This window comes from Ovis canadensis, chromosome 20 (assembly GCF_042477335.2).
Source record: "Ovis canadensis isolate MfBH-ARS-UI-01 breed Bighorn chromosome 20, ARS-UI_OviCan_v2, whole genome shotgun sequence".
NCBI classification, from domain to species: Eukaryota; Metazoa; Chordata; class Mammalia; order Artiodactyla; family Bovidae; genus Ovis; species Ovis canadensis.
The window spans coordinates 25,092,735-25,120,043 of NC_091264.1; the positions used below are offsets into that span (position 1 = coordinate 25,092,735).

A 27,309-nucleotide genomic window follows, 5' to 3' on the forward strand; every position below is an offset into this window, starting at 1 on the left:
TGAAACAGTGTATATAAATGTGCTCAACTCAGGCTGGCATGTAAGAGACATTCAATAACGTAAGGTCAATGAAATCTAAAGTTACAACTACAGTGTAAGACTGGGAGAAGAGAACATAGCCCAGTACTACAACCTAAAATGGGGAAGTCCCAAAGATAAGATATAATCAACTATATCTGAGTCTACAAACGGAGTTGGGGGGGTTGGCGGGGAGAGGGTCTCATGGATGGGAAAACCCTTAATGTAAACCTCTTCTCAGCCTCTCATTTCATAGATGAGGAAACCAAGACCCAATGCAATTTAATAAGTTACCTTGGGTCCAGTGGACAGGGGGTGGCAGTCAAGCCAGGACAGAGCACACATCCACAGACCACTTTCTGCTGTGACAAGCTTCCTATTGCCTTAGACCAAAGAGGAGCTGGATTCACTTAAAACAGAATCATATTTGCTTGGGAATAAGAAATAGGATAAAATATTTATAAATATTTTGTTACATAGAATTTGAGCATAAAAGAAGGAAAGTCAGCTGAAGGAGCAGCTCTCAAAAAAAAAAAAAAGGTGGGTGCAGGCAGAGCCAGGAAGCGAGTGGATTCAGGATATGTGACACTGAGCCAGCAGGAGCAATAGCGAGAGAGGATGGAAAGAGAAAAGCTGCCTGAGGAAAAGATACTTAGGAGATTTTAAAATTGGAATATGATTGCTTTACAATGTTGCATTAGTTTCTGCTGTACAGTGAAGTGAATCAGCTATGTGTATAATACATCCCCTCTCTCTTGGACCTCCCTTCTCCTCTCCCTGCACCCCACCCCTCTAGGTCATCCCAGGGCACTGAGCTGAGCTCCCTGTGTTTTACTGGCAGCTTCCCACTAGCAGCTTCCCACAAGCACTATTCTGTGCTTGCTGTGTGCCGTGCTTAGTTATTTAGTTGTGTCCGATTCTTGCGACCCCATGGACTGTAGCCCGCCAGGCTCCTCTATCCATGGGGATTCTCCAGGCAAGAATACTGGAGTGGGTTGCCATGCCCTTCTCCAGGGGATCTTCGCAACCCAGAGATCAAACCCAGGTATCCTGCACTGCAGGCGGATTGTTTACCATCTGAGCAACCAGGAAAGCCCATTTTGTGCTTATGAGACATTAAACAATAAAAACAGTATGGTTGGTTGTGCCCCTAAACTGTCCATATTTGTACAAGAAGGAGAGAAATGAAAACTGTCTGAGAAACCAGAAGGTGGGAGAGAAATCAGGACTCAGGGAACACTGCTTTTGAAGGAAAAATCTTTCCTGCCTTTTTCACCCAAAGAGGCAGGCGATGAAGAGGGAATCGGGGAAGATCCTCATGGGTCTGGACTTGGGTACTGGGCTGGGCAACCTCACGCTTGTGTCCCTTCATCACAACTTCTTCAAACCTCCTGAGGGCCTTATAGGGCAGCTGAATAGTAAGAACTCTGTGTGAACTCTTTTCTGTAGCATTTGAACCTATTCCTTGAAATTTTTTGTAGCTAACTCCCAGGATGTGCTGAGAGTTGCTGGGCGTGGCACAGATCGTTGTTTCAATGGTGTTAAGAGTTTTCCCATTTTTAGTCCTTGAGAAACAACATGCCATGCTTGGGGAAACCAACCCTTGTTTAGTAAATCAGAGTTGCTTCATTTTCTTTTTATTCTGGTTGACCTTAAACTGTCTTTGCAAGTTTCTAGTGGCCTAGGAATCACAGAGCAGCTGATCAGTGACTAACAGGATTCAGTCAGGGATCAGAGCTCTTGTGAACACCTTCTTAGTACTTACCTGCCTTAATACGACCAAAGCCTGTGCGTCCACAAGATGTACCATGGAGAAGTCCAAGATGATGGTGTGGACGCTGGGTAGAACAGTTGAAGTTGAGTAAGGCAGGAGTTTTGTAGCCCTGACCTGAGTATCAGAAGCCTCAGGGAGTGTGATCGTCATGCTCCTGGAGGGGTCATCAGAAAGCCAGACTTTCTCCACCTCCTCATAGTTTGGGTTTCTCTGAGACAAGGAAGATGTTATGTACGGTACTTGGTCTTCAGATATACTTTGGCCTGTGTCCATGCTCTCGAAACGTGAGCAGCGGACCAGGTTGATGAAGGAGGACTCTCGGCCCCGTTGAACTTCATATCGTTCTGTGTAAATAACCTGGGACAACAGAGTTAGGGGAGGACTACGATAAGACTCCAATAAGGCTGGAAGTATTTGCAACTATGCTGTTTCTATCTACTAATTCACTTCCCTTGCTCTTGGAAAACTTCACAGACCACGCACTATACCTTTCTCCTTAGATATTTCATTGTCACTTCTAGCTTGTGACTAAAACCATGTTGATCTTTTTCTTAGTTGGAGGATAATTGCTTTACAATATTATATTGGCTTCTGCCATACAACAACGTGAATCAGCCACAAGTAGTATACAGGTTGGAGAAGGCAATGGCACCCCACTCCAGTACTCTTGCCTGGAAAATCCCATGGACGGAGGAGCCTGGTGGGCTGCAGTCCATGGGGTTGCTAAGAGTCAGACACGACTGAGCGACTTCACTTTGCACTTTCATGCATTGGAGAAGGAAATGGCAACCCACTCCAGTGTTCTTGCCTGGAGAATCCCAGGGACAGGGGAGCCTGGTGGGAGGCCGTCTATGGGGTCGCGCAGAGTCGGACACGACTGAAGCGACTTAGCAGCAGCAGCAGCAGTATACACATCCCCTCCCTTTTGAATCTCCCTACCCCCAATCCCTCCCATCCCTCTAGGTTGTCACAGAGCACAGAGTTGAGCTCCATGTGCTATCCAGCAGCTTCCCATCAGCCATCTGTTTACGCATGGGCTTTCCTGGTGGCTCGGTGGTAAAGAATCTGCCTGCCAAGCAGGAGATGCAAGTTCGATCCCTGGGTTGGGGAGATCCCTTGGAGAAGGGAATGGCTACCCACTCCAGTATTCTTGCCTGGGAAATCCCATGGACAGAGGAGGCTGATGGGCTACAATCTATGGGGTCACAAGATTCGGACACAACTTAGCTACTAAACGACAACAATGTCTATAAAGCCACATTCATCTTCCCTGATCCTCACCACTCACAGCATCCCCCTCTCCCCACCAACTTCCCCCACGTGCCTCAGTGACATTATCATTGTCCTAGTGAGCCAGACTTTAAATCATCTTTGATTTATTCTTTTCCCTCATCCCTGGGTTCTAATTAGTCTCCAGCACCTACTATAACTTTGAAGTATTGGATTGTAACTGCTTATGGAAAAGTTGAACAAACTTTTTGGCCAAGACAGTATGTCTTCCATCAGTCCCTTTCCTCAACCCTCCTTTTTTGATCAGTGAAACTGTTGTCTGTCAAACTTCCTCAAGAAGACAAAAGTTCCTAAAGCATGGCTGTATTTACCTTCCACTCCTCTCACCCTCCTAATGGGCCTGGCGTGCTTGGCATTGCTTAAGGACAGAACCAAGCCTCAGGAATACAATGGTAAGAAAGAGGTGAATGTTGACTCTGCCGTCATGGCGGCCAGATTCTACCTGGGGAGAGGGCATATGTCCATTGAAAGGATGAGTAAAAACCTATAAAGGAAATCAACCCTGAATACTCATTGGAAGGACTGATGCTGAAGCGGAAGCTCCAATACTTTGGCCCACCTGATGCAAACAGCTGACTCATTGGGAAAAAAAACCCTGATGCTTGGAAAGATTGAAGGCAGAAGGAAAAGAGGGCAACAGAAGATGGGACGGTTGGATGGCATCACCAATGCAATGGACATGAACTTGGGCCGACTCCAGGAGATGGTAAGGAACATGGAAGCCTGGTGTGCTGCAGTCCGTGGGGTCTCAAAGAGTTGGACACAACTTGGCGACTGAGCAAAAACAGCAACCTATATGGACAAGAACTGGAAGGCGTGTGGGAAAATGAAGAATTTGTTTGCTACAGAAGTATACGTTGGGATGATGTTTCTTCAAGAAAAATCTAATAATGCTGCTTGTGAAATAAACTTTAAAAATAGGGAAAAATGTAAAGATAATCATACATGATAGTATATATTGTATTGCTAAAAATGGTGTGGACAAGTGATAATATTACAGTTCAAAGAAGAGAGATGTTCCCCAAGTCTTGACAGTCACTGAGGCCAGGCCTTGGGGGGACAGCTGACGGTGGGGTTCAGTGGTGGGGAGATTCAAGGTTCTCCAGGCAGAATAAACCCCTGAGGGACTTCCTGGGTGGTCCAGTGGCTAAGACTCCACTCTCCCAATGCAGGGACCCTGGGTTCTATCCTTGGTCAGGGAACTAGATCCCACATGCTACAACTGAGAGTTCGCATGCTGCAGTGAAGACCCAGGGCAGCCAAATAAATACAGAAAAATAAATACTAAAAAATAAACCTCCGAGAGCCTCCCCACTCCTCTCCATCTGCTCTACACTCCTTCAGGAGCTTTCACAATCCACTCCCTCTGGGTCTGCCTGAACTTACTGCCCAGGCCAAGCCTCTTACTCTGACGTGCTTGTGATCAGTAGTTCAGTCGTGTCTGACTCTTTGTGATCCTTTGGACTGTAGCCTGCCAGGTGGCTTTGTCCATGAGATTTTTCAGGCCAAAAAGAAAAACCCAAAAAACTGGAGTGTTTGGGCATCATCCCGACCCAGAGATCGAACCCATGTCTCCTGCATTTCAGGAGGACTCTTTACCGCTGAGCGTTTGGGGAAGCCCCTACCCTGACAACCCCGTGCTCACTTTTACCTCAGTGTCTCTGCCCAAGCCTATTCATGGACTGGGAGTCCTCTTTTCTCCTATCTGACGTAAATCCAATTTTCTCTCTCCTGCCCGGTTAAGTCCATCACTACCGTGATGTTTCCCTGCCTTTTTGAGTGCATGCCCATCTTTCTTCACCTGGAGTCTTAGAGTTGTGAGAATATAGACACACAATTTAGAACACAGCAATATGCTTCACTGTGCTTCACCACCCTGTTTTCATCACCACTACTTTTCGTGCCATCAAGAAAGAAAACACTGCAAATTAAACTATAATATTGCCATTGATTATATCATACATCTAAATCTCAGAGATGGGAAATAATGTATATTTTTGGATGGAAAAAATACAATAATAACCCTTAAATGTCACATTAATAGAGTGTTGTCTCTCCAGTTTGTTTGTTTCTTCTTTTTTTGGCCATACGGCACAGCTTGTAGAATCTCAGATCCCTGATCAGGGATTGAACCTGGGCCCACAGCAGTGAAAGCGCAGAGTCCTAACCACTGGACTGCCAGGGAATTCCCTCAGTTGACCTAAAATTCCATGAATTGCTTCAAAATAATCCTGTGATTTTGATGGATTATAGGTGGGTAGGGGTATTGATGAAATGATTGAATATAATGTGATAAATCTTAAAGTGGTTGGTGGGCACATAGAGGCTCATTATACTTGTTTCTACTTTTGTATCGGTTCAGATTTTTCCACGAAAAACTTTTAAAACAAAGAACAACCCAAAGGAACCTTGAGGACATTATGCCAAAGGGAATAAGCCAGTTGCAAAAAGACAAATACGGTATGATTCCACTTATATGAGGTATCTGGAATAGTCAAATTCACAGAAGCAGCAAGTCTAATGGTGGTTGCCAGGGGCTGGAAAGGAGGGGAAATGCCAAGTTGCAGAATGGGTCAGAGTTCCAGTTTTTCGAGATGAAAAAGTTCTGGAGGTACATGGTGGTAATGATTGCACAACAATGTGAATGTATTTAACACCACTGAACTGTACACTGAAAAGTGGTTCAGATGCTGGATTTTATGTTATCTGCTTTATACCGCAACTAAGAAGAAAGACCTAGAGGCAGAGGCCCCTAAACATTTGGTTTTCTTTTTCATAGTGTCATAGTTCTGGGGTACCTAGTATGCCCAACAAATACTAGATGATTGTACCCTACTCTAAAATATATTCTCCGATGCCCTATAAACACTCTCTACCATATTCAGTGCAATGTGGATGCAAAATAAAAATCAGAGACAGTGTTAATTCTACTAGTAGAGTTAGTCCGTTTGGCAGTGAAGTTGGTATTTTCCAGGAGCTCAGGAGAAGCATGCTCCATTCAGCTGTATGGGAATGCGAATGGGCTTCCCGGGGTGGCTCAGTATCCACCTGCCAAAGCAGGAGACGCAGGAGATGTGGGTTCAATTTCCGGAATGGGAAGATCCCCTGGAGAAGGAAATGGCAACCCACTCGAGTATTCTTGCCTAGAAAATCCAATGGACAGAGGAGCCTGATGGGCTACAGTCCATGCTGCGTCTCTCTCTCTCACACACACAAGCGCATGCTCTGTATTTGTCGGTGCCCATGTGAGGAGGGGGATGGGAAATGTGTGTGTGTGCATGTATGTGTGTGTGTGTGTAGATACAGCCACTCCAGGGTGTAGGCACACATGACGTCCTCAAAGATGGAAATGAACAGCCCTGCTCTGGGGAAAGGGAATATTTAGACCAAGTCTGAGTTGGAAATGGATGAGCACCTTAACTCAGTTGCTAGAATAATCTTCCGAAGCCTGTCTTCTTTGCCCTCCCCACCACATCATCATTTCCCTGGTCACAGGGTGCTATCAGGAGACCCTGACAGACCCTTGGGAACCCCAGCCAGCTTGACCCTGCCCTTAACCCTGCTGCAAATTAGGAAACAATCTTTCAGTCACTCGTTCTCAGAAATCTACAACCAGGGAGCTAAGATTAAAGTCCAGGAAAACAGGGACAACCAGGGAACTAGTGACGATCCCAACAAGCAGACTGTGCTCTGAGCTCAGATAAGCCACTGGTCATTGAGAAGGGAGTCAGAGCTTGAGACATCTCCTCCCGCCTCCTACTCTCAGGGCAAGATCCTGAAAGGCAACCTCTGTCTCCATTTCTGAGTAGAAACGGAGATTTCTGATTATTCATGGTTCATCTATGAGTTAAAATCCCTGGAGGGGTTTAGGTTTTCTTTTCATTCTGTTTTTAGAAAACTATTAGTGCGGGGCTTCCCTGGTGGTACAGTGGATAAGAATCCTCCTGCCTGGTTCAATCACTGGTCCGGGAAGATCCCACCTGCCGCAGGGCAGCTAAGGCCGTGCGCCACACCTGCTGAAGCCTGTGTTCCCTAAAGTCTGTGGTGGTGGTGGTTTAGCTGCTAAGCAGTGTCCGACTCTTGCAAGCCCATGGACTGTAGTCCACCAGGCTCCTCTGTCCATGGGATTCTCCAGGCAAGAACACTAGAGTCTGTGCTCCGCAACAAAAGAAATCACTGCAATGAGAGGCCTGTGCACTAGATAGCAGCCGCTTGCTGCAACTACAGAAAGTCTGCTCACAGCAACGAAGACCCAGTGCAATGATACAAATGAACAAATAAATAATTTAAGAAAAAACTCTACCAGTGCATTTCTTTATAAAATGTAGGAGAAAAGAAGAGGTGTTTCTAACCCTGGGCAATGGCTCTGGTTCATCACAGTTGCAGTAACACCGGCAAATCTTTCCTCGCTGTGCGCCCTCTTCATTTGGACTGAACAGGGTATAAATTTCCTCGTCTGTAAGAGGCATCTTTACCATTTCAATCTGAAAGACATATGCTGGGTCTAATTCAAGCGGTGAGTAGGGGAGGGGAGAACACTCTGGGACGGAGAGGGAAGCAGCTGGGGAGAAGCAGAGGACGGCCCTCACCTCCTCTAACACCTTGCGCTTGAGGTAGTGGACATTGACAAATGTGATGGCGTTGCAGCACTGGAAGATCTTCACCCCTGGGATGTTTGCAACCTGCAAGACAAATCTATGTACACTTGAGGGCAATTTTTCAGCTCTTTTATGGAGTAAGGGAAAAAAAAAATCCTTAGAACATCCTGGAGAATCTGTGTTCTTTATAAGCATCAAGAACTAACAAATTCCTCCCTCTGGTTTTCACCCCCTGCTTTCTTCTTTTCCCCTCTTATTTCTTCACACCTCTCTTTTTCTTGGCCCTCCTCCCTCTGAAGTACATTTAAAATTATCCTTAACTGGCTGCATCACTTTCCCCGCCTTTGTAAATGCGTATCTGCAGTACAGCAGAGAGGAACAAAGGCGCTTAGGTTTTTTTTTTTGGTAGAAAAACTACGCAGCAGGCCTGGTCCATCCCATCCTTTGGGCAAAGGATGGGACTCATTTGGATTCTTACCTCCCGATAGTCTTGGAAGCTTCTGTAAATATTGGTGTTAGGGATCTGACCCAGGAGGAGAATCTTAGTTCTGTAAGGAAATGCGTTGGCCTTTAGGTCACAGTTGCCTCACCTTGACGTGGCCCACCTCCTATTACCCCAGACAAAGTACCTGTGTGACTGAACAGTGATGATGAAGAAGGCAAAAGTTACGGCAACGACTAGTCCAATATCCAGTCCCAGTAAAATTGCAGACATGAATGTCACCATCCAAATGAGCTTATGGAAAAGAGGAAGGAGGAGAAAGGGAGACTGTGACAACAAGGAGACCTGAGAAAATCACAAGTCCTCTTCCTCAATTCACCTTTACCCTTTCTCTCCCAACACCCAGCATTTAGAGAACAAATTCCACAGCCACGTGGACTGATGCTGTCACAGAGGACTGGGCCCCAGGGCTGCCTAGCAATTCTTTTATGCGTTCTCGGCCACATCTCTCTTTAATTTTCTCTTGAAACATCAGTTTCTGCTTGTGAAAAATTGGGGTAATAATATCTGCTTTATAGAAGTTATTGAGATTAGACATACTGTTTGGAAAGCAACCCAGAACACTCACCAAATTACTGGTTGCTATTTTAAGACCCATGAAAGTCATTAGACATCTTTAACATTCTTTTCAAGCCCGTGTCCCACCACCTACTGCGTCTCTCAGCAGGTGATATGACTTTTATTTCCATAAAGAAGGTAGGCTGAGGGGGCGGGATGAATTGGAAGGTTGGGACTGACATTCGTACGCGACTGCGTATATGGGGAAAGAGGTTTTAAAAGGAGTGGATACCTGTTTATGTATAATTGACTCGCTTTGCTGTACACCTGAAACTAGCGTGACATTATGAATCAACTAGGCCCCAATAGACAATTTTTTAAAAAAGAAGATGGGTTGAAAATCCCCAACTGTTTACTCCACCTGCCATTTGTTTGTTAGTCTCTGCATTCAACCTTCCCTTGTTCTCTCCAGGGCTGTTGGAAGTGCTGTCTCCACTCCAAAGACCAGAAGCTCTAACTGTACACTGGACCCCACTCCCCTCTTAACGTCTCAGAGACCTGGATCCAAAAATGATCTCTTTCCTCTTCTGGGTTCCTCTCCTCTCATTGCATCATCATCCCGTATCTTTCACTTCTTGCTATTTCCCCTGTATGTCCTCTAGTTTTCTTCTCTAGAGAAAAGGGGAGCACTCCCATCAGTTACTCTTCCTGGCAAGACGCCCTCTTCTCTTGTTGGGATTTGTTTCCCCTCTCCTGGAATGTAGTTCTATTAACCGGATTAAAAGCCATTCAAATATGCCATGTATGATGAACCCTTTTTATTAGATCTGTGTGTAACTGCAGCTGCTTAATTACTTCTGTTTTATCGAACTTCATATAGTTGGAATAGGGTCTCAGTATTTCTGTGCACCAAATGACCTTGACTCCCGTTTTTTGAGCAACAGCAGAGACGCATCAGATAGTGGGTTCACGTTGATCACTTCCGTTTGTTCTCTTCCTCTCTCGGCAGGCTTCCCCTCCGTCCTTCCCAGCCTCCCCAGAGCATCTACACTCACACAGTCATACTGGTTCTGCCTCCACAGACTGGGTAGGGTGTAAACAACTTCAAGGTAGGGTAGGACGTTACTCAGGATAATACCAGCCACTATAGCCTGTGGGGAAAAAATAAACCCTGCTTCATTTTCCCTTCAGGGGTAAAGCTTCCAAATTTCCACAAAGGAACCACAGAGACTTGGTCAGCCTTGCCACACAGAGGTATTCTGCACTAGTATTGCATACAAATACCAGGTCTGTGCTACAACTCATTGTCCAATCAAATAAGTATTCTCCACATTTGTCTCTGCTCACCTTTATAATTTGTCAAACACACAAGACACAGCAAGGCCATGTGACACATTTGCCCAGTGACAGCTCTCAAAAGCCCCTTTTATTTTAGAGTTTTTTGAATGTGGACCATTTTAAAAAGTCCTTATTGAATTTGTTACAATATTGTTTCTGTTTTATGTTTTGGTTTTTTATGGCTGCAGGACACGTGGAATCTTAGCTCCCAGACCAGGGATTGAACTCATACCCCCCTGGATTGGAAGGCGAAGTTTTAACCACTGGACCACAAGGGAAGTTCCCACATGCCCCTTTTAGAGTCAGATCGCTGGTTACTTACACAGACGGTGAGAGGAAGAGTAGCCGCAAGTTACGATCATCTAGTCCCTTCCATTTCCATGTTGTCACTTCTGGTGTAAGGATGAGGCAAGGCCCATAGGAAGGCTGGGCACCTTTGGCCATGTGTCCTATTCTGTGCTTATTTGACCTTGCTTTGTCTAGTTTGCTTGACATAACCTATGTGACTGATGTTGCTTAGAAACCATTCTCAGATGGGATGACAAAATTAAGAGAATTTCCACTCACAGAAATTCTGAAATAATTTCAATTTGGTGTTTTTTTTTTTTAATCCCAAGCCTAATCCTGATGTACTATGATTATTTCAAGAGTGAGATACCATCAAATTAAATTAGCAAATTTAAAACACTGAGGACATTCCATTAAAAATGGGTATTGCCCTCTTGAAAAATAATTTGGCAATATATTAAGAAATACTAGGGCTTCCCAGGGGGGCATTAGTGGTAAAGAACCCACCTATCAATGCAGGAGACTTAAAATATGCAGATTTGACCCCTGGATTGGGAAGATCCCTTGGAGAAGGACATGGCAACCCACTCCAGTATATGCCTGGAAAAGCCCATGGACAGAGGAGCCTGGCAGGCTACAGTTCATAGGGTTGCAAAGACTTAGACATGGCTGAAGGAACCGAGCAAGAAATACTGATTGATATGCTTTCATACAGAACTTTTGTTTTCCCCTTAGAAATCTATCCTAAATATAGAAAAGGGCAGATGTACAAAATTGCTCATTGTTGTGTTATTTATAAGTTAAAACCTCAGATAAACTAATTTAAACTGACTAATAAGTGATAGTAAGAGTATCATGTTATATATGAAGTTAACAAGAATACCAGATTGTGTGTACAGTTAGATCACAATTACACAATGGAAAGGCTGCTTCCCTGGTGGTTCAGTGGTAAAGAATCTGCCTGCCAATGCAGGAGACGCAGGTTCGATCCTTGTGGTTGGGAAGATCCCCTGGAGAAGGAAATGGCAACCCACTCCAATGTTCTTGTCTGGGAAATCCCATGGATAGAGGAGCCTGGCAGGCTACAGTTCATGGGTTGCAAAGAGTCAGACATGATTTAGTGACTAATAACAACATACAAAGTAAATACCATCTGTTTATAGAGAATAATATGGGTTAGGTATATGCCAAAATGTTAATAGTGGTTTATTTGTGATTGTGGCTTCAGGGACTGCCACCTCAGTGTGTGACCAATCTATCTAAAAAAATAGATTTTTATCTATTATGAATTTTCCAAAGTTTAAAAAGTAAGCATGTCTCCTTTCGTAATGGAAAGACAGTGTCTTAAGTATAAGAAAATGAAGATCAATATCCATAGGGGTATAAAATCATCAGGGCCTCAAAGTAAAATCTCACAGACTTTAAGATACGTTTCTCATCCTTTTCATAGCCATCTAGCCAATTTGAGCTGATCCCACTTTTGGAAGTGGCTTGGACCCGGGCTGACTCTGGTTCTCTGAGGTTACTCAGTGACCAGCTGGATGCAACAAGTCAGCAGGGGCAGGAGGAACAAAAATGAAGTCAGCAGAAATTACTTGTTTTGCAGCTTTATCTTCTTACCAGTCAAGAATCTCCCCAAATTTCTGCAATTAGCAGGGAGATGTGGTAGAAAAGACAAGAAATTCAACTTCAACTTTATAAGACTTTTGGCTTGAGGTATGAAGTACGAGGGCTCTTGAGGTATGAAGTACGAGGGCTCCTGAGGTATCTCAGTGGTAAAGAATCCACCTGCCAATGCAGGAGACACTGGAGACGTGAGTCTGATACCTGGGTCAGGAAGATTCCCTGGAGCAGGAAATGGCAACTGTTGCAGTGTTCTTGCTTGGGGAATTCCATGGACAGAGGAGCCTGGTGGGCTACAGTTCATGGGGTCACAAAGAGTTGGACAGGGCTGAAAAACTGACCACACACACCGAGTATGACAGGGAAACAAATCTTTTTCATGAAATATACAATAAAAATTTTACCTTTCTGAATATTTAAGATAAAACATGCTCATGTGCAAAGAAGAATTGAATTTATATATTTCCCATCATACAAGAGATAACATTTTGGTATAGCCTATGTATTTTTTTCCACACAAAATTGGAACAATATGTATTACATTAAAAAAAAAATGTATATTGGGTCCCTTGCTCACTAGTTGAGATCCTTGCCAGGATGCTCTACCAATTACTCTCCCAAGAATTTTGCAACAAACTGCCCATAGTCATTCACAGAAGGAAGAATAGGTGCTTCCTAGAGGGGTGGGATGGGAGGGGAAGCTCAACAGGGAGGGGACATATGCATACATACGGCTGACTCACGATGCTGTACTGCAGAAACTAACAGAACGTTGTAAAGCAGTTACACTCCAATAAAATCAGGAAGGAATCATTCATAGTTTAATCCTCAGAGAGAGCCACGGTTATAGAAATTCAGTTATTCCACTGATCAGATTGTGTTCGCATTTTCTCACCCAGCAACATCCTAACTAGATGATGTAAAAATAACGTGCTAGAACATGGTTGGCCAAAGGCAGGGGCTGTTCTATCCCCAACATATTTATTGTAAGGAGGGGCTTACCTGCTTTTATCACTGTGCATGCATGCATGTGGGACTCTTTGGAACCCCACTGTAACCCACCTCTGTAAGGTGGACTGTAACCCACCTCTGTCCATGGGATTTTTGAGGCAAGAATACCAGAGTGGGTTGCAATCTCCTTCTCCAGGGGATCTTCCCAACCCAGGGATCGATCCCATATCTCCTGCATCTGCTGACTTGGCAGGAAGATTCTTTACCACTGAACCATCTGGGAAGCCTTACTTTTATCACTACCCTGCAGTGAATTCGGACGGATTTTTATTTGAGATTTTTTTTTAAAAATTCTGATTCTTCAGGCTATAAAGGAAAAATATCACTGTCCAAAGTAAATTGGTGAGTGGCCCACCAAAAATAGACTCCCAAGAGTTATAGCTCCAAAGATGCTGCATAAGCTCCATTCTGGAGATGACTTCTGCTGGGAATCAAAAGACAGCTTGTGTGATAAACACAAGCTTAATCCCACCCACCATGCATATATTCCATGGCTGGTTTCCAAGATCCCTGAATCACAAGAACCAAAGGCAGCAACAGGCTTAAGATGGTCCTGTTCTACTGAAACGTGATAGTCACCAGGTGGAAATGTTGTTTAGTTGCTAAGTCGTGTCCAACTCTTTTGTAACCCCATGGACTGTAGCTTGCCAGGCTCCTCTGTCCATGGGATTTCTCAGGCAAGAATACTGGGCTGGGGTGGGTTGTCATTTCCTTCTCCAGGGCATCTTCCTGACCCAGGGATTGAACCTGTGTCTCCTGCTTGGCAGGCGAATTCTTTACCACTGAACCACCAGGGAAGTCCCAAACATGTTCAAAAGGATGGGTATAATATTTACAACCACTCCAGCTTAGGGACTGCTACATCAGTGGGTAACCAAGCTCCTGGACCAGGAGTAAAATCTCCTCCCTTGCTGCTGCTGCTTAGTCGCTTCAGTCATGTCCAGCTCTGTGTGACCCTATGGACTGTAGCCCACCAGGTTCCTCTGTCCATGTTATTCTCCAGGCAAGAGTACTGGAGTGGGTTGCCATGCCCTTCCTTCAGGGGATCTTCCCAAGCCAGGGATTGAACCCAGGTCTCCTGCATTGCAGGCAGATTCTTTACCACTGAGCTACCAGGGAAGCCCTACCTCCCCATCTTAGCACTATCTAAAAATGACTAAAGGGAACCTGGAGGAAATTTCAAAAGAAATCATGGACACTGGGCATTGACCTATACTGTAACTTAGAACAAATTGATTATAGTCAGTAATTAATGCAACTGGCATCTCTAAATGTAAAGTCATCATTCTTTTCACACAAAGGGAAGAAATGGCATGTAAGTACACAGAGGCATTCTAGCTGAATACAGAATTAAAACTCAACTTTTAGTGTTGTGAACTGACCAAAAGGCAGGGTGGGAGCGGTAGGGAGATTGAGTTCACATGAATGCAGAACAAGGACTTCTGGAAACTGTTTAGGAAAACAGATGGCATGAATGCACAATGAGTTTCCAAGCCTGTGTTGGTAATGGGCGTTCTGGCATCTGAAGTCTATTTTGGTCATATTTAACTGAATCCTTACTTCTAAAAGCTTACTTTATAGCTAAAGCAATTTTTAAAAAAAGATTAATGAGGATGAGAAGAATCACAATTGTTTCTTGAGCGCTTATGATTAGCTCAAAACTGTTCTCTCTACATTATACATATTATCGTGTTTAACTCCTAGTCCTGTGAGGTGCTTAGTCACTCATTTGTGTCCAACTCTTTGTGATCCTGTCCATGGGGATTCTCCAGGCAAGAATACTGGAGTGTTGAGGTTTGACAGAAAACAACAAAAATCTGTAAAGCAATTATCCTTCAATTAAAAAATAATAATACTAGAGTGGGTTGCCATGCCCTCCCACAGGGATCTTCCTAACCCACAGATCAAACCTAGGTCTCCTGCATCGCAGGTGGATTCTTTACCATATGAGCCACCAGGGAAATCCTGTATGGTAGAGGCAGTTATTTTAAAGGAAAGGAACCAGAAATAGCCTGGGGCAACCACTGGAGATGAGCAGAATGCAGTTCCCCTCAGAGATGCCCCCACCAAGACATGATCTGACTCAGGCATCTGATCAGGTCCACTTACGTTTGGCAGTTTGTAGAAAAAGTGTGCCATCTTCATCATCAGGAGCAGCATGAGGCCTGCGCCTACCAGAGATGCAAACTGAGGAGACAGAGCCAGTTGGAGAGAGATCATCAGGAATGGACTGGTCCCCGTCTGCAACTGAGGCCTTCTGCTTGGTGACAAGCATGTCATTTTTGTTTCTTTCTTAGAAGGGGCTGCGTATGTATGACCAGCTAACATCAGTGCATTTTCGGTAAGCTGACACTGTCAGTTCTTGTCACAATCCTCAACACACACCAGGTACTCAATAAATACTCATTGACTGCATGTATCAAGGTTTCCTGAAAAGTTCCAGATGGGCTTGGATATCTGAATCTATTTTGCCATTGCTTTGTGCTGTGAATCTGAAGTCTCCTAAAATCTGGCCTTCATTTCCTCCGAACTTCAACCTTCTTTGAATAGTTTTAAAAAGCCCTGGTAGACCCATCACTGAAAGCCCTAAAATCCCAACTGTTCCACTTCGCTCTTTTGGGGTTTGGATGGCTTCCCATCTAACAGCTTCAGTGGTGCTTCATCTTAATACCGTGATATTCACTTTTGATTTTCCTACTTTTGCTTCTCTCTGCCTCAATGCCATTAAAAAAAAAAAAAGAAAAAGAAAGTTTAACGAACATGAGTCAGGGCTGTTGATAGCAGCTCTGGATCCTGTTCCAGCTGGGTTGACTCCTCTGGGTTCGTACTACTTGGGAAGCAGTGATTCAGATTGTCAGATACAGGTAGAAAGCTAAAAAAACATAGTTCCCTTTATAATCTTAAGGCTCCCTGGACATAATCTTGAACTCATTATATCCTCTGTTGATAAACTTCCATTGGTTAAGTCCCTACTTAAACAGAAAAAAATCATACAAAGCAGTGTAATTTCCCATGGTGATAAGGGTGGAAGGGGGGATAAAACTGTAGCCACAAATCAAAACAACAGCACATACTAGCACAAACAAGCAACTTTAAATCTAAACCATTAAGTGACCATGTGGCAATGATTGTCTAATTTTTTTCCTCTTTTTTATTAGGTGTGAAAAAGACTTCCTATTGGGTTCTCTCTCACTGCTCACTGCTATTTGCCATAGAAACATGTCACTGAAAATAATTGCAATGAAATCAATGTTCTGCTTCCTTTTTTTCCCACCCGGACTGGTTCACAGCTATGGGACCAGCCCAGTGTGGAAAAGTTGAACCCTGAGAGAAGAATGTAGGCAGAAGGAGTCAGGAAAATGGATCACTGTAACTGAAACTCAGGAAGTTCTTGTGGCGAACATTTTATACACTGTGGAACTGAAAAAGGTAACTGAAGCCATAAGCATCTCCAGCCAGTGTATATCTCAGCCTGTTGCCACACTAAATTTTAGGGTCTAGCTTCAGGTGATCTCGCGCTATAGAAGAAACTGCTTTGCCTAGCACAGGAAACCATATCAGGACTTCTCCTTCCTACTACTCCTTTCCTCCAGAGTTCTTTGGATGACTTTTAGGGGAACAAAGACATTAGCTGTATAAAATTAGCTGTATAAAACCTAGTTTAAAATGACGATAGACCAAACACGGAAATCCCATAAATCTGGCTGCTCAGGGAGGCTTGCCAATAATTGTCTGTCCCCCAAGGCTGCTTCCCTGATAGCTCAGCTAGTAAAGAATCTGCCTGCAATGCAGGAGACCTGGGTTCAATCCTGGGTTGGGAAGATCCTCTGGAGAAGGGAAAGGCTACCCACTCCAGTATTCTGGCCTGGAGAATTCCATGGACTGCATAGTCCACGGGGTCACAAAGAGTCAGACACGACTGAGTGACTTTCACTTTCACTTTCATGGCTGCACACGAGAGGAGTGGGCTTTGGGGTCAGAGGGCCATCCTTGGTGGCGTTGTGCCTTAGGAGGATGCATGGTGAGTCTCAGAATCCCAGACTCAGCACATGAACGGGGCCTAGAGGCAGCAAGCATGTATTAATACAACTTGACATCTCATGCATGTTTTGCTTTTCCGCTCTGATTTTCCATCACTTTTTCAGGCTTTCTTGAACCAAGACTGACCCTACCTTCTTCCCAGAGACTCAACGCAATGCGAGTTCTCATAAAGCACAGCCACAAGTGACATGAAGAGCCTTAGACAACAACTGCTCCACCATCAGTGGACAGAACATTACCATACCCCAACCAGCACACTAGGGACCTGGGGTAGAAGCTCTGCTGTCATCCAGTTTAATTCTCACAACTGAAAGGTTATCCTTATCTCCATCTTATCGATGAGGACTAGAGCCCCAGAAAGTGAAGGTAACTTCCCAAGGTCACACATCTAGGAACTACCGGGTCAGGTTTCAATCCACCTGGCCAACTGACTCCAAAATCCAGGCTCTCTCCACAGCCCCATTTGTTTTCTCTAAAGAGAATGCAACTCATTTCCTTTTGTGATGATTTCTTTCTTTTCTTTTTTAAAAATACTAACTCATTTTTAAAAGCAATTCTGGGAATGAAGTAAGTCAGAAAGAGAAAAACAAATGCATAAATGCATACATGTGGAATCTAGAAAAATGGTACAGATGAGCCTATTTGCAGGGCAGGAATAAAGACACAGACGTAGAGAATGGACACGTACATGGACACAGACCTGGAAGAGGAGGGTGGGATGAACTGGAGAGTAGGACTGACACATGCTACATACATACTGGATGAAAAGTAGTTAGTGGGGAGCTGCTCTGTAGCACAGGGAGCTTGGCTCCGTGCTTTGTGATGACCTGGGGTTGGAGAGGGGGTTGGGGACGATCCAAAAGGGAGGGGTTATGTGTATACATAAAACAGACTCATGACAGTACAGCAGAAACTAACGCAACATTGCAAAGCTCCAACTTAAAAAAAAAAAAAAAGGAATAGCGTAAAGCAGTTCTGGGAGCTTGGGGACAAGGCGAGAAGGCTCATCTTTGGAAAGCAGGGGACAAGGAAAGGAACACAATCATAGAGAAGAGGGAAACACAGGATCAGAACTGGATCAGCTAGAAGAGGGAGGGCAGTTCGGCTGGCCTGCCATCACTTAAGGTTCAGGCCAGGGCTGGAAGGGCTGATAGGTTTTGCTGCAACCAGTGAAGACAAGTTTCTAGACAGGGAGAAATTAAAGTGAAATCCAGACGCATTTTACACAGTGTTTATGTATGTCAGACATACATACACGCACACGTAAGTGGCTCTTGGTGGCCGGTCATGTCAAATAGAGCCAGCCCCTGAGCTTCTCTTTCCTGCAGTCCTGGGGAGCTTTGAAAAAATGAGGGTGTTCTCAGGCAGACTTAATTAAAAAGTCCCAAGAGAAGAAGGGGAGAGAGAAGAACCCCTGCTAGGGGATGAAGAAGGCTGAGTGAGTCCAGATCAGAAACTCGGATTGGAGGTGGGGAAGCTCAAATGTGGAGGGTCAGGGGCCTGGGGTGTTCTCTGCTTGAACTGGTGATTTGCCCTGGGCAAGTCAGGGTCTTGGGGAAGAGCTTACCAGCATCCTGAGGGACATGATTCCCTGTGAAGGGCCACTGCGCCACAGAGAGAGATGTCTTTGGCAGGGGAGAACGAAGCCACAGCAGAAAACAGGACGAGAGTCACTTTGCCCAACAGGCTAAAGGCAATGCCAAAGCTGAACTGAAGCCCGTCTTCCTTCCCTCCATCTACACATACTCTAAACCTCTTATGGGGATCCAGAAAAGCCCCACTTCCTCCATCATTCTCCTTCCAGAAGTATTTATGGCACTTTAACATTTATTGTATTTATTCTGCACTTAATTTTACTTGCACTGTGATTTTTTTTCCACCATGTACATCTTTTCTCCCCAAATTTGTTATGCTTGTATACTAAATAAACAAAGCGTGTGGTCACAGGTTAAAGGGAACTGATGTCTGGAAAAGCTATTTCCATTTCTTCATATCATAAAATCCTCTTATTTTGACTTCACTTGCATAGAACATCACTGTTTTTTAACAAAACTCATCTTCCTTCTCTGATCAGACAGTAGTGCAGAAGAGCTACCCCTTAAAGGCCAGTGTGCTTGGTAGAAACTCTCTGACAACAAAACTCAGTCCACATAAAATTATACAGTCTTACTCTAGACCTGTGCTCTCACCACTGGCCAGTCTTCTTTTGTTAGCTTTCACCTGATATTTCACCCATAAGCTGTGACACTTTCTCTTTCCCCATTCGAGTTTTGTGTCCATTCTTCTGACACTTTAAGGTTTTTTTTAATGTGGTCCATTTTTAAAGTCTTTATTGAATTTGTTACAATATTGCTTCTGCATTATGTTTTGTTTTTTTGGCCCCAAGGTATGTGTGGGATTTTGGCTTCCCAGCCAGAGACTGATCCCACACCCCCTGCATTGGAAGGCAAAGTCTCAGCCACTGGACCACCAGGGAAGCCCCTGACACTTTCCTTTCTGACCACAGTGACGACCCCCCCCCCCCCCCGCCCCGCCGCTGTGCTGCTGTGGCCCCAGCTTGTCTTTGGCTTCTGCTTCTCTGCCTCCTGAACCCTGACTCAGTCCATGGGCTTATTCCAGGTTCAATTCTGATAGTTCTTTGACACTTACTCATGCTACGTAACTGAGATGGGATACCTCTCATGTTGTAAACTGTAACTTTTATCTGGTCAGTCTAAAATGCATGAATATTGGACTTAGAAAATCTCATGCCGGAAAACTGGACAGAGAGCTTGCCTTTAAAACTTTGCCACCATTCTTCTTTCCCTCTTCCCTTCCATATCCCCATATATTTAGTTTACTAATTCAGGATACCTGAAGAGGATCTGACCTAGACAATTTTCTCTTACACAAAGGTAGAATGAACGTAAATTCCATAAGCTCACCTAGACAAAGACCAGAGCCTCCTGCCATGTCCTTTGAGGAGTTAGAAAAGTTTCTAGTCCTGCTATCAAGAAGGCAAGAGTTGTCTTATTACTTTCACAGACTAGGACTGAGAATGTATCTCCCCATAGAAAAAAAATGTTAATAGGTGATAGTTGGTTTACCTGAAATATTATCTTTTAGCTTTGCTACATGGAAAGTAGCTTCTTATGGGCTAATATATAGAAGCCTTTAACAATAATATTTTTACAGAAAATGATCTTCAAATTCCTCATTGACAGATAGCTTTTAAGACAAAAGCTAAGCAAAAATTAAGCCAAGCATGAGATCCAACAAGCATAATACAAATCTCTCCCAACAAGCATAACTGTAAAACGGCAGTATGGTTAAACTAATATATAATCCCCTTCTGTGAATATACATATAAACAGATATAATTATCTCTATATTAGAGATCAAATTCTATTGCACACACCTGTTGTCTTCCTCCAGTTTTATCCTGAATAATGGTCCTGGCAACAGCACCAGTAAACACGTAAGATCTGAAAAATGAACTGATGACATTGCAAAGGCCAATGGCTATTAAATCCTGTAAAGAAATGGCAAATACTTTAGGCCCGCTGTTTGTCGAAGAAGAAGGCTGACTTGAGTTTGCACTAAAGTTACACTGTTATTTCTTGTATATGAAGATAGGGTTGTTTATATCACTTCAAATAACACTGAAAGATTATTGGAAAGAACTGAAGGATGGCAAATCTGATTTCTTCACTTTAGCTGAAGATCACAAGGAAAGCCCTCAAAGTGAGAAAACGAGACTTTTGCCTCATTATTCTCTTTCACATGATCACTAGGATGACAGAGAGACACAAAGTACTATTTTCTTGCTTCCTTTTATACTATCCTAAAGTCAAAGCGGGACACCAATGGAACCTGGGCCTTGGAGTGAAAGCCTGGGCTCCTAACCACGAGGCACCAGCCCATGCCACGGGGCTTGTGTGATCTTCGTTCCCTGACCAGGGATTGAATCTTGGGCCACAGCAGTGAAAGCACCAAGTCCTAACCACTGAACCGCCAGAGAAGTCCCCATGTTTCCTTTTTGATTTCTAGGGAATGGGCCAAACTCAGAATGGTTGGAGACTCTTTTTAAAAAGTGACAATGACTATTTCTGAGAAACCAACTGAATTATGCTATTAGCCTAGTTTTGACATTCCACTGTATTTCTTGTTGTGCCTTGGTATGTGGTTGACTTCTAAGGACTTGGTGGAAAGGAAGCTAAAAGGAGAGGAGAGGAACCCTGCCAACTTAACAACATATGCCTCCCTACCCTGTATCTATTCTAGAGCAACAACATGCATATTAATTCAGGTAGCTTCAGAGTTAAGGATGTCACACTTCTCCCTTATTTAATTGTAGCTCAACTAGTGGTCCAAGTGACTCTCTGGGTACAGTCTTCATTTTAGCAGAAGGCTCAGGTTAGAGAACAAAGATCAAAGGGTCCAAGAAAGTAATAGAAAGGCTTGCCCTCTCACCTGGTTGGAATTGACGTCATAGTTATGGAAACTGGCGATCTTCTTGCCCAGAAATATGAGCAAAAACGAGCTCACTAAAGCTAAGGAGAACGATTCTGCAAGAACTTCAGTAAGATTGCTCATATCTGGTGTTACAGGAAACAGGAAGCTGGAATAAAATGGTGGAATTATTCCTAGGTAGCAGGAGTCATTATGGGCACCTCCCCCCTCTATTCTCATCATACCTTCATCATCTGTATCAAAAGGCCTGACACCTTTTAAACATTTATTTATTTTTGGCTGCTTTAGGCTCTCATTGCTGCACGTGGGCTTTCTCTAGTGGCAGCAAGTGGGAGCTACTCTCTAGTGTGGTGCACGGGCTTCTCACCGGGTGGCTTCCCTCGTTGCAGAACTCAGGCTTTAGGCGTAGGAGCTTTAGTAGCTGCGGCGCTCCGGCTCTAGAGCACTGGTTTGGTAGTTGTGGCCCATGGGCACAGTCGGCCTGCCACATGTGGGATCTTCCTGGACCCAGGATCGAAAGGGTATCCCCTGCATTGGCAGGTGGATTTTTTTTTTTTAACTTTTAATTTTATATTGAGGTATAGCCAATTAAGGCCTTCCCTGGTGGCTCAAAGGTAAAGAATCTGCCTGCCAAGCAAGAGATTTGGGTTGGGTTTCTGGGTTGGGAAGATCCCCTGGAGTAGGAAATGGCAGCCCACCCCAGTATTCTTGTCTGGGAAATCCCATGGACAGAGGAGCCTGGTGGGCTATAGTCCATGGATTCGCAGAATTGGACATGAATGAGTACTCATGCACTTCTCCCCCAAACTGCCCTCCCATCCAGGCTGGCTGGAGGATTCTTAACCAGTGGACCACCAGGGAAGTCCCAGGCCTGACCTTTTTTCAAAAAATTAAGAGATAAAAAAAGAAACTGAGGCAGCAGCTTGCCAAAACTGCCAGCAAATCAAGCCCAGTTACAAAGGCCATTACGAGAACATGATGTGCTTATCTTCTAGTTTGAGGTTTCTGCTAAGCGCCAGTGGCAACAAATAGAGCAGGCAAAACTACAAAACTTCATGAAAAATGGTTTATTTACACTATTTGAGATCATACCAGTGGGTTAGCAATAGGCAGATATCATATCTAAGATGGTTTAGAGCTAAAACCTCAATGTATTCCCTTCTAGTCAGACTCAAATCTTTCCAATTATAATTTTAGTCATTGTCCTTTATAAAAATTGTTCTGGTTCTTATCCAGTTTTTTAAAAACTGGGTAAAATCCTCATAACATGAAATTTACCATTTTACCCACTTTTAAATGTATAGTTCAGCGGTTTTTAAATACATTCATAATATGCAACCATTACCACCATCTACTCCATAGTTCTTTCATCTTGTAAAACTGAAACTCTATACTTATTAATCAATAACCCTCCATTTCCCCCCTCCCTCCAGCCTGACAAAAAACACCTGACTTTCTGTCTTTATGATTTTGACTACTAAGTACCCCAGATAAGTGGGCTCAAATAGTAATTATCTTTTTGTGATTGGCTTATTTCACTTAGAATAATGCCCTTGAGGTTCATCTATGTTGTAGCTAATGCCAGAATTTCCTTCCTTTTCAAGGTTCAATAATATTCTATTGGATGGATATAACACATTCTGTTTATTCATTCATCCATTGATGGACATTTATTGTTTCTTCCACATTTCAGCCATCGTGAGTAGTGCTATTATGAACATAGGTGCAAAAATATCTCTTCAAGATACTGCTCTTGGGGGGAGTATAATTTGGGGGAAGTACATTTCCAGAAGTAGAAATGCTGGGTCAGGAAGCAACAGTTAGAACTGGACATGGAACAACAGACTGGTTCCAAATGGGAAAAGGAGTACGTCAAGGCTGTATATTGTCACCCTGCTTATTTAACTTCTGTGCAGAGTACATCATGAGAAACGCTGGACTGGAAGAAACACAAGCTGGAATCAAGATTGCCAGGAGAAATATGAATAACCTGAGATATGCAGATGATACCACCCTTATGGGAGAAAGTGAAGAGGAACTAAAAAGCCTCTTGATCAAAGTGAAAGAAGAGAGTGAAAAAGTTGGCTTAAAGCTCAACATTCAGAAAACAAAGATCATGGCATCTGGTCCCATCACTTCATGGGAAATAGATGGGGAAACAGTAGAAACAGTGTCAGACTTTGTTTTGGGGCTCCAAAATCACTGCAGATGGTGACTGCAGCCATGAAATTAAAAGACACTTACTCCTTGGAAGGAAAGTTATGACCAACCTAGATAGCATATTGAAAAGCAGAGACATTACTTTGCTGACTAAGGTCCATCTAGTGCTATGGTTTTTCCAGTGGTCATGTATGGATGTGAGAGTTGGACTGTGAAGAAGGCTGAATGCTGCTGAAGAATTGATGCTTTTGAACTATGGTGTTGGAGAAGACTCTTGAAAGTCCCTTGGACTGCAAGGAGATCCAACCAGTCCATTCTGAAGGAGATCAGCCATGGGTGTTCTTTGGAAGGACTGATGCTAAAGCTGAAACTCCAATACTTTGGCCACCTCATGCGAAGAGTTGACTCATTGGAAAAGACTCTGATGCTGGGAGGGATTGGGGGCAGGAGGAGAAGGGGACGACAGAGGGTGAGATGGCTGGAAGGCATCACCGACTCGATGGACGTGAGTCTGAGTGAACTCTGGGGGTTGGTGATGGACAGGGAGGCCTGGCGTGCTGCGATTCATGGGGTCGCAAAGAGCTGGACACGACTGAGCGACTGAACTGAACTGATGGCAATTCTATTTTTAATTTTTTGAGGAATCAGCATACTACTTTCCACAGTGGCTGTACATTTCACACTCCCACTAACAGTGCACACGGGTTCCATTTTCTCCACATCCTCATCAAATATTTGTTATTTTCTGTCTGTTTTAAAACAGTAGCCATCCTAATGAGTATGGGGTGGTATCTCACAGTAGTTTTGATTTGCATTCCCCAAATGATTAGTGATGTTGAGCATCTTATGTGCTCATTGGCCATTTGTATATTATCCTTGGAAAAATGTGTATTCAAATTCCTTCCCCACTTTTTGAATCAGGTTGTCTGTTTTCTATTGTGTTTTAGGAGTTCTCTATGTATTTTGGATATTAATTCCTTATCATACATAATTTGCAAATATTTTCTCCTATTCTATGAGTTGTCTTTTTTCTCTGTTGATAGTGTCTCATTATACACAAGAGATTTTAATTTTTTGCCCAAGTTTGTGTCAGTAAACCTTAAATATTTAGTATGATAACATTAATAGTACAAACCTACTGCTTTTTCCTTCCTGGTGTTCTCTGTACATTCAGTTCTTTGTTAGCCATTTAAAGAGGGATGTGGATGTGGAAGGAACTAACATAAATTATTCAATTTTCCTAATCTCTAGCAACCTTGGATAGACAAGCAATGCTGCTGCTGCTGCTGCTGCTAAGTCATTTCAGTCGTGTCCAACTCTGTGCGACCACATAGACGGCAGCCAACCAGTCTCCCCCATCCCTGGGATTCTCCAGGCAAGAACACTGGAGTGGGTTGCCATTTCCTTCTCCAATGCATGAAAGTGAAAAGTGAAAGTGAAGTCGCTTAGTCGTGTCCGACTCTTCGCAACCCCATGGACTGCAGCCTACCAGGCTCCTCTGTCCATAGGGTTTTCCAGGCAAGAGTACTGGAGACGGGTGCCATCGCCTTCTCCAAGATAAGCAGTAAAGAGAGGTTAGAAGCAATACCTAAAATTAAATTTCTGAAATGTTTTTTCTCTATCTGTACACTTGAATCTTATGATAAAATATAAGCAGAGGTTAACTGTGTGGTTTTGAAGTCATTAATAACAGCAGCAATACTAAGTATAGTAGAGGGGTTATTATACTAGATTTTGGAATTAAATAGAAATGGGTTCAGAAAGTAGCTCTGATGCTACTTTCAGAGAAGTAGATGAATAATTTAAACTTGGTAACGCTTAGTTTCCTCAGCCAAAAAAGAATATCTTGTAGTAATATTACCAGGAATGAATGAAATAAAATAATTATGTAAAGCATCAGTCTCATTGTTGCTCTTGTCATTTTTCCGCAGAGGGTAGAGACTTATTTTCCATAGCATTTCCTGGTACCTAGGTTGTCTGCTCATAGTTTAAAAAAAACTGAACAATATTTTAAATGCATTTAATCATCACCAGATTTCACTGAGAAGTGGTAGTATATGAGATTATCTGGCTGCCTCAAAGTAGCATCTGTTTTGTATGCTGAAGGTTAAGCGGTATCACTGACTCGTTGCTATATTCTCTGTTGAAGAGCATGAGGAAGTGAATAACGCTCCTCAAAAACCTTCTCATGAGTCAAGAAACTGTGTTATGGTGCCTTTCTTAGCTAAAATGATTCATCTGGTCAAGGTTAAAGAAATAATTCCCTAACAGAAGCAAGAGTGAGGCCCCATAGTCACTGGTAGGAACCATAATGTAAATTAATTGCAAGTCCTTAAGAACTCTGTAATGCCAGACTACTTGGAGAAGGCTTTCCACTGAAAGTGATAAAGTGATGTAGCTCAAGGACACTGAGTCTAAGTAGGTGAAGACAGAAGGGATGCTGAACACTGAACCCCAGGAGAGAGGCTTGGAAAACAGAGCTATGTCTTGTCCCATCCCTGAGGGTAATCAGACAGGTTTGGAGGTTGAGAAGGTTCATGATGTGCTGCGAGAAAAATACAGGAGTCTCCCTGGTTTTCCAGTTTACTTGGGTTAGGGGATTGGCTCAACCATGGGAAGAGAGTCAAAGGCTGTCCAGAGAAGAAACACAGGCTTGTCCCTTAGAACCTCTGTTCTAAAGTGAACTTGAGTCCATGACCCAAATTAGCCTGTGGAACACGACTGAAGTGACCTAGCAGCAGCAGCAGCAGCAGAGACTGTTACCTGAGAAATTTTTTTTTTTAAAGTTAATACATAGAAGCTAATTAAGTAGAGTTGGAGACCAGCAGGGGGAGCACTCACACCCTGAGACCACCGCAGAGCCCAACAGGAAGAAGAAAGACTCCTTGCGGGCCAAGGACTCAGCTGATGAAAAGCCATAGACTCTGCTTACCTTGGCCAACCCCCCCTCCCCAGTTTTATTTTTCCCTCTATGAAAACCTCTTCCCCTGCTGTAGGAGGACTTGCATGTGACTTGCCGTGCTTGCACACCCCAAACTGCAATTCTCTGCTGATCTCAAGTAAACCCGTCTCTGCGGGAGAAATAACTGGCATGCTATTGATTTTGGTCAATGATACAAATCCGGCTATGTGGTCAGAGGCTAAGAGGAGGTAACAGGAAGGAGAAAGTAGTCTTGAAAACAGGAATTACCGACCTATAAGGTATCATCTCAATGAGCATCAGGCTGTTTTCCGTGGCCATGTTTACCTTGTTTGAAAATGCAGCAAAGCCAAGAATCTGTAGGAGTTTAAAAAGAAAAGGCATGTGATCACCTAAATATTATGCAAAGCAGAGGTGCCCATAGTCTCTGGCAGGACAGGGCAATATATGGCAGTGCCTGTGCATGGAGGCTGGAGAAAGAGGCAGGGCCAGTTCAGTGGAGCAACAAATGCAGAAGACCTTCCTGACTCTTTTGGCTCCAACATAACCAGAATGAAAAGCAACTGCACGTTTGACATAGTATTAGTAACGGGAACAAATGGATGGCCTGGACTTCTCTTTCCTCACCAACTTTAAACATCTGGACCAAGTATAAACATGCTTTCAGGTAATAGCTGTACCAAGGCTTCAATTTTAAAAGTTCTAAAATCTAGGTACACTGTCTTAATATAAATAAGTCCTTCGGGGGATTGTTGACATGTATTGATAATCATTAATAATTGTCGATAAGGCAATT

General features: G+C 43.6%; 1 protein-coding gene across 33 annotated transcripts in view; it reads right to left on the minus strand.

Moving 5' to 3' along the window:
• SLC26A8 (solute carrier family 26 member 8) overlaps positions 1-27,309 on the minus strand; it is an 83,184-nt gene that overhangs the window by 4,308 nt on the left and 51,567 nt on the right. For 25 of the 33 annotated variants that reach the window (XM_069564194.1, XM_069564203.1, XM_069564186.1 and 22 more), the window contains 10 exons: positions 26,788-26,870; positions 21,434-21,581; positions 20,379-20,492; positions 15,050-15,127; positions 9,736-9,831; positions 8,310-8,416; positions 8,159-8,228; positions 7,672-7,764; positions 7,435-7,566; positions 1,784-2,149 (listed from right to left, as the gene is read on the minus strand). In XM_069564194.1, the coding sequence (XP_069420295.1) occupies positions 1,784-2,149; positions 7,435-7,566; positions 7,672-7,764; positions 8,159-8,228; positions 8,310-8,416; positions 9,736-9,831; positions 15,050-15,127; positions 20,379-20,492; positions 21,434-21,581; positions 26,788-26,870 (1,287 nt within the window). The remainder of the gene's footprint in view (positions 1-1,783; positions 2,150-7,434; positions 7,567-7,671; positions 7,765-8,158; positions 8,229-8,309; positions 8,417-9,735; positions 9,832-15,049; positions 15,128-20,378; positions 20,493-21,433; positions 21,582-26,787; positions 26,871-27,309) is intronic. The other 8 variants (XM_069564201.1, XM_069564212.1, XM_069564219.1 and 5 more) reach the window with 2 other exon arrangements.